This window comes from Pteropus medius, unplaced genomic scaffold, assembly GCF_902729225.1.
Source record: "Pteropus medius unplaced genomic scaffold, Ma_sr-lr_union100, whole genome shotgun sequence".
Taxonomy (NCBI): Eukaryota; Metazoa; Chordata; class Mammalia; order Chiroptera; family Pteropodidae; genus Pteropus; species Pteropus medius.
The window spans coordinates 2,947,332-2,960,328 of record NW_024349800.1 but is presented as its reverse complement, the minus strand read 5'-3'; the positions used below and the strand labels follow the sequence as shown (position 1 = coordinate 2,960,328).

Here is a 12,997-nt window from a genome sequence, read left to right as displayed (position 1 = left end):
TTAGCTCAGAGTAACAGACAATTGCCCTTTTGCTTTCTCAAGTTGTCAATGAGATCCAGGGAGGGGCTAATAAAGGACCAGCATGGCATAGAAAACAGAAACTGATTTGGGAGACCCTGAATGGCTCTGGCTCTGCCCCAGGAATAAGGAGACCTAGATTTTAGTGTTGGCTTTGCCACCAGGTAACCGAATGGGCATGTCACATAACACTTCTGGGCTTGTTTCATTTTTCAAAGGCAAGAGTGGACTATATTCTCTCTAAAAATTCTATCTCACCTTAAAGTTCTGTTGAGTTTTAGTTCCAACTACTCCTAACCTTTGGACAACTTAGTGTACAGGCTTGCTTTTCTTCAGAATATAAACCTGAGAGCCCTAACCTAACCTGATTTTCTTATTATACAACCTGACAGCCACACAGTCTTCAGAAATCATATGTACTTTTGTAGTTACTAATGGCACCAACTGTCTGCAAACTGCAGGAGTTAAATTCCCTAACTCACATTCTCCAGAGGTAAGTGGCAGCAAACTTTTTACAGGCAACAATATGAAACTCAGTACAAAGGCTCTAGGAAGGAGCCTAGAAAACGAGTAGGCTTTCTATCCACTTAGTGTGGCCTATAGTAACGGTTATGTTTACGAACATAGGTTTAGCTTCATGAAATAAAGGTGGAAAGCTGAAAGTACTGAGTGACTTTGAACTTGTAAGTGAACTAAGTGTATCTTAAACAAGAGCAAGATGACAGAACTCGGTATATCTTTAATGTCAAAGTAAATCAGTTCCTTTTATTTTTTCCTGCTTCTGAAATCCAGTTCAAGCTGTTATTAATGAGATGGAAAACTGCTTTATTATCAAGAGATTTGCAATCTATGTATCTATTTATGCCTAATACCTCGCCGGTTCAAACCCTTCTTTAGTTTTCCAATAAATTTGTGAATTAAACCAAATTATAGGGTAGAAAACAATTCTAAGTGTAATGGAATAAAGAGGATCCCTTGAAGGCACTTATGGATAGCAGAGAGATTTTTCATTATTTCATTTTCCACACATTAGAAAATAGGAAAGTCCTTCATAATTATTCTTCAGAAATCATTAAGATTTCATGAGGAAAGAAAGAGAAGCATAATATAGATAATTTCCCTAAAATGTCTAACATGGAAAGAAAAAGCATTCAGTCTAATTTTTCATTATGCTGAGGCAACTGAAAACAATTTAGATTCAGAAAATCTGGTATATTTAACCTCTCTGAAACCCAGTCTCCTTATAGTTAAAATCAAAAAAACTATCCAAAATCTTAGTTTTATTATGATAAAACATTGTTAAAAAAGTGAAAACACAATAATTTAGTAAACATAGGTTAAAATGTAAAATATAACTATCATCCTCAGTGAGATGAAACGTTAATACAGGCATACCTCCAGACCATCACAATAAAGTAAGTATCACAATAAAGCAGGTTGTAATCTTTTTGCTAGAGGGTCTGGCCTTCAATTTGTAAAAAATGCCATCTGTGATGCACAACAAAACGAGGTATACCTGTAATCACAATTCTAACTGTGTAAATTGAACAAGTGACACATTGAGAACAAAATAAATGGTGATTTAGCATAATACTATTTATGGACTGCAATAACCTGTGAGCAAAGATTTGTATGACCTGAGAGTAAAATCCGTTTCTGGAGCCTGACCAAATAAGGTCTTTCAGAAGCGGGATATAGAAGTACATCTAACCCAGAGGTAACTACAGGAAGTGCTGGAGTTAATTAAATTTCTCAGGCAAGACACCCAGAAAATACAACATACTAGTAATAAACCTTCAGAGAAAGGAAGCTAGAAGAAGTGAAACTAGATTATATAGACATCGATGCAGCATTTGCCAGACAGTAAGGAAAACTCATGAAAGCTTCTTTACAAAAGGAGGGATGGTGGGTAGGGCATTTAAGACTAACATAGATGTATGGTAGCTTTAAAAATATCTAACGTGAGTATAATAAAACAGCACTGGACTAGGTATGAGAAAAGTTTTAGAACTGGTTATATGACATTCAGAAGTAGAATGGTTAGAGCAGTCTGAATCAGGTAGATATAGATTCAAATCCCAGCACCTTCACTTATATCGTCTGACTTTGGACAAGTTTCAGCCTCTCAACTTACTCTAAATCTATTATATGGAAATAAGAATGCCTACTTCTTAGGGCTTGAGGATTAATTGAAATAAAGTACATTAAGTACTTAGCACACCTAACACAATAAATTAGACAATACTAGCTATATATCCTTGAGCAAGCCAAGGCCTCATTTTATAAAGGGGTGATAACACAGGAAAGCACTCTGACACCTTAAAGTGCCAGGTAAGATGGAGAATGAGTTCACTTTTCTCCTGTATCAAATGTTACCAGTTGCTCTCTTTACAATCATCAACTTTAGAAATTACTTTGATATTAACAGATTAATATCTACGGGACCATTAAAAATTTATCAAGCATTTTCACATATAATTTCATTGAAGGAAGGGTTTTTCCTGATTATATAGATTACTATCACTTTTGCCCCTATTACTATCTTATGTTACAGTGCTTGCAGAGTAGGAACTCAGTATTTGTAGAGCACCAAATAATCTAAAATTTGAACTTCAGAAATACTTCATCCTGGATAGGGGAGATATTATAATGAACTCAAATGACTCTTAATAAACATTCTACAATGAGCTCAATAAAGTTCAAAAAACAGCACTTACCAAAGTAAAGAATGCCAGTTTTGTCTCCATTGTAAAATCCCATTTTTTAAGTGATGGTACTATTTTAAATGGCTTCGAAAGGTCTATGCAGAGGTTCTCAAAGTGTAAAGCAGCTTGAGCTTTATAAGTTAGTTCAATTGGTATTTACTGACCACCTGCCTTCTGCAAGGCGCCCAGCTGCACAAGAAAAGGCACTCATACATATTGTAGGATGCAGACACTAAACTGGAGAACAACTCATAAACCCAGAAGTGAAGTGTAATGTTAGCATGGTAAGATGGGAGGGACTAAGAAAAGGGAAAGGGCAGTACTGGTTGAAAAAGTAAAGTCCAGTAGAACTTTCTGGAGGTTTGGCTTGAGCTACACTTTGGCAAATACAATTTGAATAGAATAGGGGAAAGTTAGTATGTACAGAATACAGTGATTTCTGTGTGTCTGTATAGGCCTTTAGAAGTAGGTTGGCACAAGTTTATAGCAAGCTTTGTATGCTAGAATGAAGAGCTTTAGACTATTCCGTTCAAACCATTTGCTTTACAAAAGTACTAGACATTTAGCTTGTACCTTATAAGACATGGATATAAAACCCTGGACAGCGGTTAAACTGTGAATGCTGGTATTTCAATAGACTGTAAGCATCACACCTGATTCAATGCTGTATCTTTTATTGAAGCACAATGTACCTACATAGTAAACACTTGGTAAATGTCTGCTGAATGACCAAATGACTTCTAGAATGAATTAGTCAGCTCAAAGTCCAAATATGGGGGCTCCAGCTGGAAACCCACCTAGGCTTTGATCAAACAGCTACACCTGAAAGTTTTATGTTAAGATAACAATCCCACACATCAGATTTCTGTAGAATAGGTGAGCCCCAGCTCTAGCTCCTCTCCCCAGCACAATCACAGCAGTCAGATAAAGTCGAGGAGTTTATTAAGGAAATATGACAGGCAAAGACACCTCAAGTGACAGAAAAAAAAATTCTGAAAATGTCCCTTCAAGCCAAGTGGGGGCCTGGCCTTGACCTCCCCAAAAGAACAATAAACTGGTGAGTCAGCAACATTCTCTGGCAGCCATCTTGCCAGGGCATGAGTGTCTCAGCCAGGACTGTCTCCTACCCCCAACGAAGGTGGAAAGGAGACAAAGACTGTTCACAGAATGAATGCAGAGGCAATGAGAGCTGTAAGGAAAGTCTAAGAGAGAAAGAGAGGGTCGGGGAGGATCTTTACAAAGAGTCCCAGGCTTCTGGCTCTGAGTGCCTCAAATACATTGACAAGTAGTTCTACAAAATGTTACTGAAAAGGTGAAATGCCTAATGATTTCAAAATTTCCCCTGGACTTTTCCCCACATGCCACATCACACTGCCAGATGTACATGGCAGAGCCCAAAGGCCACATTTTTGAAGAAAGAAAAACAAGAATAAGCCACACTGCTCTTTAAAGAAAGAAGGAGCTGAAGGCTGCTGGGGCCTTTCCCACGTATGCCTCTGTAAAGCAACTTCCAGCAGCAGCCTGGCACAGTTCTAGGTGAGGGTTTCACCCTTTGTCACCTGTTGAAGAAAAATTGACAATTAGATAAATTTGAAAGGATTAGAGAGTCTAAAAAAATGTTATTCTAGATCTTAGGTAGTAGGGAGTGGTAGAAAAGACAGCTTTGAAGTCTCAGACACCTGGTTCAAATCCAGGAAAGGTATTAAACTTCCCTAAGCCTGCTTCCAGGTTTCTTTTAGCAATAAGTGGAAATGTGCATTCTCTCTTGCTCAGCCACTGCTTAGCCTCATGAGGAAGCATCTTGTCCACTATACTCACCCGTGCTTCAATGTACTCTATTCTCCGTTCAAGGGCTGTCAATTTCTCATTTAGTGTTGCGAGTCTTGAACGACAAGACATATCTGGTAAAAGGAGACTGATGTTCAGGATTAATGCCATTCCAGAAACACACACACACACACACACACACACACACATGCACCCAGAGCTAAAGAAGAATAATGATGTATCATGCCAAGGACAAACAGAAGTGAGTAGGCAAAGCAGGGGAGTGAAGAGGACAAGGTGAGAAGTATCTTAGGAGCATAGCTGCTCAGAATAGATCTATTGAACTTCTTACCAAATGTGGTAGGCAGAGAATAGCAGCCCCCAAAGATGTCCACATCCTAATCCTTGGAACCTGGGTATATGTATCTTACATGACAAAGGGGACTTTGTAGATGTGATTAAGTTTAAGAACCTTAAGATCCTGGATTATCTAGATGGGCCCAACCTAATCAAAAGTTCATAAATGTAGATGAGAAAGGAAGAGGAAAGGCAGAAATGGAGATCTGAAGTGTGAGAGGGACTCAACTTGCCACTGTTGGCTTTGAAGATGGAGGAAGAGGGCCATAAGCCAAAGGATGCAAGTGATCTTTAGAAGCTGGGAATAGCTCTCAGCCAACAGCCTACAAGAAAACAGGGATCCTAGTCCTTCAGCTGCAAGAAACTGAAGTCTGTGAACAACCCAATGAGCAAGAAACAGATCCTCCCCAAGAGCCTCTAGAAAGGAAGGCACCCTGCTGACATCTTGAGTTCAGCCCAGTGAATTAGTGGTGGACTTCTGATCTATACAATAAAAAATTATGGGGTTTAAGCCACTACATTTGTCTTGGCAAATTTGTTATGGCAGCAACAGAAAACTAATATACCAGAGCTGTAGTGATGCCCATTTGCTAATAACCAAACTCAAGAGTTTCAAGACAGGGAAATGAAAAAAGGAAGAAAATAATCTCAATAGGGAGGAAAAGTAGAGGCCAAAAGCAAGCAGCAGAGACCATGGGGAAGCGGGGAGGTGTGTTTCTGAGCTCATAGAAGCCACATCACTACTGTTAGTCTAGGAGGGCATTTAATGTTTCATCAATACCTGCACAGGCCTTTCAGAACGAGAAAACTTGAACATCAAATACCTTGTAGAGCCTATATTCCATCTACAAAATTCATTTTCTTATTCTGTTTTTTCCAATCTTTTGCCACCTCCCTCAAAATGAAACCTAGATTTCCCCAAAATGCCTTTCACTCTGCAAACTTCTTTAACAGAAACCACTTGACTATTCTTTCTCCAACTATTAATATACACGAGAAAATGGTTTCTAGGCATGCTTATTATTTCCTACCACTTCTTCCAACACTGTTGTTCAGTCATCTCTCAATAATCTTCACATTTTAAGTTTAAAATATCCACTCTCTAAGACACCATCCTCCTCAATGATTTAACACTTAGCTCACAATCTTCTTTTTCATCTCTTCCCTGGCTGTTATGCAAAAGCGCTTCAACACCCACTTTGAGACAAATCTTCCTATACCTTGATCTTGCCTCAATTTTCATCATATCCAAATCTTACTCATCTTGCTTGTTTAAACATTCTCCTTCAAGGTTCAGTTCAAATTGGACCTCTGAGAGGTCTTTGCCAGATAGATACAATTCTCCCTCTGCTGTATTTATTTAAACATTTATGATTTACTTTCTAATTTGTAAATTACTTATGTCCTTAGTCTTGGGTTATCATTTCTCTCTTTGGATAAAGAAGAGATTTAACAAACAAGAGTGTTCACCACTATTACTTAGAAATGCTTTGATAAAGTATTGCATGTCTTTGAGAGACTGTGAAAACAGCTACTAAAAATCAGAAGTTTGAGTATTAATGACATGAAAAAATGTTCATGGGACAAAATTCAATTATATTTATGTATCGTAATTTATAATTTATTTATCTACGTCTGTTTCCCCAGTAGAATGAGTTAATCCAAGGTAGATACTGCCTCTTATTAATCTTTATAACCTTAGCATCTTGCCTTGGCACATAGGTGTTTATTGAAAACCTGATGGATTCTGGTATATTAGTGGAACAAAAGATTGACTCTAGTGTGACTCCACTAATTTTACAAGTGGAGAAATGTAAGTTTAGATAAGTTGAGGGCCCATCATGGGTCACTGATGGAACAAAATAGTAGCAGAGTTGAGTTCAAAGCCCAGTTCTGTCATTACCCAGTATGATACTTCTTCCCATCACACTGTCTCACTAAACACTGCTACCATGGACCATCCTTCTGAGCTTCTGGGGCTGTAACTTATTCCCCACATCTCTTAAAATTTGCTTACAGCTCTACTCTTCCACTTTCTAGTCCATTTTTTTTTGTTTGTTTCCATATTAGATCCTTTCCCACTCATCTATTTTCACTGCTACTCTTCAGTATTCTTTTTTAAAATAGCTTTATGGATATATAATTATATACCATCAAGTTCACCTGCTTGAAATATATAATTCAATGGTTTATAGAATATTTAGAGCTGTGCAGCCATCACCATAACCTAATTTTAGAACATTTTCATAATCCCTAAAAGAAACCTCTCTACCAATTGGTAACCATTCCCCATTCTGCCTCCTCTCAGCTCCTGGCAACCACTAATCTTTCTGTCTCTATGGATTTGCCTATTCTGGACACTCTTCGTTCTTTTTAATTATTTTTTTAATCTACTAGTACTGCTTCTTCTAATTCCGAGGTCTATCTTGAGTAGAAGTACCTTAGTACTCTCATTTTCCTGGATACACTGCTAAGACTGTCCAACAGGACCAAATCTCTTTCAGTCAGGTTTTTAGAAGCTCAAAGGCACATCATGTATGCTATTCAGTAGCAGCATGAATGTTATCACTGACAACCTGTCATTTCTCATAAAAAGCCAAAATTATCCAGAAGGGCGGGGTGCTAAGAGGGACTCCTTTCTGGATGGCTGTCCTGTTCTGGCTCTGTCAATCTGGTAATTAATCAGAATCTAAAAACATGATGCTATTGGCCTACATGGATAAAGCACTGTTGAGAAATATGAAATGTTGAACATCAGACACTTTGGTTATAATGGTTCAAACAAAACACTGGGAAAACATTCAGCAGGGGAAAAATCTAAAACCAAAGTGCATTTATGTGTACATTATCACCAGACTTTAACTGAAAATGCCAGTTGTTCTCATCAGGGTGCTTGATAGTGTGTACAGTAGTAGTCCCCCCCCTTATCAGGAGGGGATGAGTCCCAAGACCCACCTTCCCATGAATGCCTGAAACCACAGATAGCACCAAACTTTATATATACTATGTTTTTCCCTATACATATATACCTATGGTAAAGTTGAATTTATAAATTAGGCATAGTAAGAGATTAACAATAATAAAATAATTATAATACACTGTAATGAAAGGTTATGTGAATGTGGTCTCTCTCAAAATATACTGTATTATACTCACCCTTCTTGTGATAATGTGAGATGATAAAACAACTTTGTGATGAGATGAAGTGAGGTGAATGATACAGGCACTGTGATGTAGCATTAGGCTACTAGTGACCTTCTGACAATATGTTACAAGTACTTTACGGCTTCTCTTTGGCATATTGGAATTGCCGGCATCACTACTCTTGTGCTTTGGGGCCATTATAAAGTAAAATAAGTATTTGAACACAAGCACTGCGATATTACAGCAGTGGATCTGGTTACTAAGTGACTAACAGCATGTATTTTACATAGTGTGGATATGCTGGAAAAGGAATGATTCATGTTCTGGGCGAGATGGAGCAGGACAGCAAGAGATTTCATCACACTGCTCAGAACGACACACAATTTAAAACTTATAAACTGTTTATTTCTAGAATATTCCATTTAATATTTTCAAACCACAGTTGACCACAAGTAACTGAAACTGTGGAAAGCAAACTAACAGACAAGGAGGGACAACTGTATACATTATCACTGCTGACAAATGCCAGTTACCGAACATCCTTCTCTGAACTCTTAACTGCATATAGTCTTAGCCTACAAAAATCAAAACTATCTTTCTCTTGAATTGTTTTTGCAGGAAAGTCTTATTTCTCCAACAAAATTCTAAATGTCTTAGGAGTGGCTACTATGTCCATTTATTCTTATTTATTTCTTTCTCACAGCATCTGATACACAGCTGGGTCACAACAGGCATTCTGTATTTGTTGGCTAAGTATAAAAACTGAGATTTAAAAATCATCACATTCTCTATTTTTCATTATACTTCTCTGCACATATTAGCTTTAGGATCAGAAAAATGGTATAAAAATAAAAAAGCTATCATATGTGACAATCTTTTTAATAACTTCATCAATACTATTCTGTACTACTCAAAGTACAGAACAGGCCTAATATTAGGATGTTATCACTGCATTATGATCTGTGGGTCTTCAGGCTCAGGTGGTCTTCCAATGTTTGAAGAGAAAACCACAAAGAGATCATAACTCTACTCGCACCAGCTGGAATCAAAGAGAAAAGCTGGTCAGAAAGTCGTTAGATATCTTGGAAAAACAGTTCCCTCTCCAAAGCATATGGCCTACACAGAGTCTCTGGGGTCAGGGTGAGGATTCTAGCATAACTGGCATTTTCAGAGAGTTCCAGATGCCTTCTCAAAGTAAACTCCCATTAATTTAGTGTTCAGAAATTAAGATATTACATTACCAAATCCAAATTTAGGGGGCTGAGATACTAGATTACTTTTAATAATGAAAAACAGCCCCAGTTTGACTTGTTATTTTAGATACTTTATTGATTGAACTGACAATCTTAATACTTTGCTTGGCTATTCTGTGTGTACATATCAGATATTAACTTGTACCAGGTAAATTCTATTAATTCTGCTTTTTCAAGTTAAAACTCTCCACATCAGTCATTTTTTTCCAACAATTTTCCACTGCCTCTCCAGACTAAGCCAAAACTGTGATCCTGTTATCATTGCATCCTTCCCCTAGTGTGCAATATTTTGGTTCTTCTTATATAGCCCTTCCTCTGAGGGAATGTTACGAGTAAAGAATGTTGTGAGGAATCTCCAATAATAGTTCACCTTGCCAAGAAAGTGGGAGAAACCAATTATGAGAACTAACTGACAGAGTTTGCATAGAACTTTTTTTAAAAAGCCTCTGAGGAAATCCAGACTATCTGAGTAGCAGGGTGAATAGGTCAGTATTTCTCACATGTTTTCAGTTCATTAAAATCAATTAATCTAGCCTCTTTGATCCTCAGTCTACTGTCTCCAAACCTGCTTATCTTTTTCACTAACCCATGATCCTTCACTCACAGTCCTCAAAAAATTTCACAATACTTGAGATCTGAGTTCTTGATACCTTTTCTACTACAACCGCTATAGCAAGTTATGTGTGTGAATGTTTTATTGACATATATATTTATACTGTTCTCTTCTCTCAATACTACCCCCACCTCTATTCTCTGATGAGTAAAGAAATCCACCATACCAAGACACATCAAGATTATAGTCCTATACACCTTGTATGTAAGTATATTAATACAAAAACAATGTTTTGCTTTGTTCTGAAGTTATTTTGTCTTCAAGACAGAAATTCTTTGAGTGCAGGAAATGGTTCTTACTGTGTCCCCCACAGTGCCTGAGAGAATTGTGCACTGAGATCTAGTTTCTCTTACTGATGCTTTCTGACAGAATTCATGTCCCATGTTTAGAACTCATCAGTTCTCCAGTTAGAAAATAATACATTTAAAAATCTTTTTTACACATCATTTCCCCTAATCGTAATTGCTTAATGTTGCTGAATTAGTGGAACAGTGGCACACGAGTTGAAAAAAGATCACTAGATGTTATCCCTACACCTTGTGATTACATAAGAAAGTCTACCCAGTGCTCAGTTCTTCTAAAGAAACACTTGGAGAACATGAGGTGGGAGCCTCTGTTACAGGCTTGCTGTTGAGAAGGATATGGGGAACAATGTAGAAAGAATTTAAGACTGTCATGAGCAGGCCATGCCTAGGAAAGATTTTGGTAGAAGCAGACAGAACACCTACGGTCTGATGGATACCAACAATACTGAGATTTCCATGGCCTTACACGATCTTACCTCTGGAACTTACCTCTGACCTCATCGCCTACGACTGTCATCATAGCAAAACGGAAGACAGGAAGGGATGAATAAGAAAAGTGGTGAAGTGGGAACTAAAAAGCATGGCGTTACTGGGTTTCGACTCGATTCTGAAGGAGATAGGGCCCAGTCAAGAGTCTTTAAACAGTACAGCAACACCGCCCTGTTTAAAGATGCGTTCTGGAAGGCGCACTCTGAGTGCAAAGCAGGAAAACTGGAAGGGAAGCTGAGCACAAAGGAAGCAAGAACATCGAAGAGATGAAAAACGACAGAGGGTGGATGGAGCTGCCTGATGTGTCTGGAAAAAGGACTTGTTAAGGGATCCGGGGTGATGGCAATGAGGCCGAAAAGCTCAGCCTGGAGCAGGATAACCTTACAAGGACTACCCAGTGGAGCCTGAGGGTCAAGGAGGGAGGAGGAAGTGGGGCCTGAAAAGGAAACGAAAAGCAGCAGGAGCCGAGGGCTCCCAGAGAGAGCCCCTTCGAAGTCTCTCAGAGCCCCCGCCAAGCTGCCTCAAAATCCTCCCTCCATCCCGCCTCCCCCTGCTCGCCCTCTGACCGAACGAGTTGAGAAAGTCCGCAATCTTCTTGATGCTACTGGTGATGACCTCAATGTATTCCCGGTTCGCCCAGTCCTGGTGAATCTCCCGCTGTACCGGGTCCTCTTGCCCAGCCATGGCTGCCGCCTAAGGAAAAGCGACTGCGCAGGCGCCCCGACCCTCCAGGCCGCCCGTGCGCCTGCGCCGCCAGGTCACGCCCATCCCTTGGCACCCACGAATCGACGGGCATAGTGTTGCGCCTGCGCGACGTGTCAAGCCCTCTCCTGAGTTTTCACTCTGCTCCCACGCCGCTGAAAGTTTCCTCAGCTCCGGCGGAGAGGATGGAGTGCGCAAGCGCCAAGAGCCCGAACCATCACAAACCGGGTCACTGGCAGTTAGGGTCGTTAGGGGACGCTTGGAGCCTCGTCACCCCTTCTCTTAGCTGCGCCAAACATAAGTTGCTGTCTGTGTCAGCAATAAGTTGGGCATAACCGATTAAACCACATTAAATACTAGTCATTTAAAAAATGTCTTTCAACAACACAGCGTGATGTTCCACCTTGCATTTACCAAATGAACAAAATGTTATTTTTTGAACAGTAATGCCCAGTGCTGGAGGAAATTAATAGGCTCATAAATAGCTGGTCACACTGTAAACTGGCACAAACCCTTCAGAAAGAAATTTGTAAATTCATATCAAGAGCTGTAAAAATTTTCAAACTTTTTGACCTGACCATTAAGAAAATAATTGAAAAAGAGAAGAAAAAAAAAACACTAAGCACTAAGGTGCTCTTTTTTAGCATTATCTATTAAAAAAACAAAGACAACTAAATCTCCACGGTTGGAGAATGGGTAAACAGTGGTACAGGCACTTACAGGCAATGGAATGCAGTCATTTAATTATAAAGACTATGGCAACATAACGCACATAATAAATTGAAGGGAAAAACAAAATAGAAATTTTTATTCAATTACAATTATGCAAAAATTATGACAGCTTAAGGACAAGAAGGATATACCAAAAATGTTCACATATAGTTTTTAAGGTAGTGGAATTACAGACAATTTTATTTTGTTTAAGGGAATACTTACAATCTGACTTGGGCAAGTAAATTAAAAAACAGTCATTATTTCTAGCAGTAGCTGAGGAAAAACCATTACTAACAATCCTTTACTCAGATTTTACAAGCTATAAAACTGCTTTTAGACCTATTACCTCAGAGGACTCTCACAAACACTGTGGGGAGAAGTCAAGAATTTTACCGATGAAAAACCTGAAGTTCAAGGTCACATGGCCAATTAAGTGGTGAACCCTCACCAGCTGATTCCAGACACCAGATACCTGAAAACAGTTTAAAGTCTATCTAAGCTCTCCTATGTATTTATATAAATGGTTTCTAAAATAATTATATAGACCCTAAATATAGAATTCCAGACATCCAGAAGATTTCTCTCTTCCATTAAGACCCTGCTTCTCAAGTGAAGTCTTCACTGTTGAAGTCAGCATGTTGCGTGCATGTCACAGAGAAGTCAGATCTGCAGGGCATCTCAGTTTTAAATCACAAAATCTACCAAAGAGGAGACACTTCACCCCTTGAACATTGGTTTCTGCATGAGTAATACAGGAATTACATCATAGATGGGTTAGGATTGTTGGGAGAATTATGTAAGAAAGGATAAATAAAACACTAAGCAATGCCTGACTCTTCACGAAGCATGCACTCATGATCAGTTTACATTTCTTTTTATGCAGAAAGCAGAAAATTAAATACACGTATCGGTTAGAAAGTCAAGGGAAGA

The 12,997-nt window shown here is 38.8% G+C and overlaps 1 protein-coding gene across 1 annotated transcript; it reads right to left on the bottom strand.

Moving 5' to 3' along the window:
* Positions 1–3,380: 3,380 nt before the first annotated feature.
* On the bottom strand, positions 3,381–11,398 carry BRK1 (BRICK1 subunit of SCAR/WAVE actin nucleating complex). Its single transcript, XM_039886725.1, has 3 exons — positions 11,218–11,398; positions 4,542–4,624; positions 3,381–4,282 (listed from the first exon to the last, which is right to left on the bottom strand). Exons 1-3 carry the CDS (start codon positions 11,333–11,335, stop codon positions 4,256–4,258), a joined length of 228 nt encoding a protein of 75 aa, XP_039742659.1. The 5' UTR covers positions 11,336–11,398; the 3' UTR covers positions 3,381–4,255.
* Positions 11,399–12,997: the final 1,599 nt, after the last annotated feature.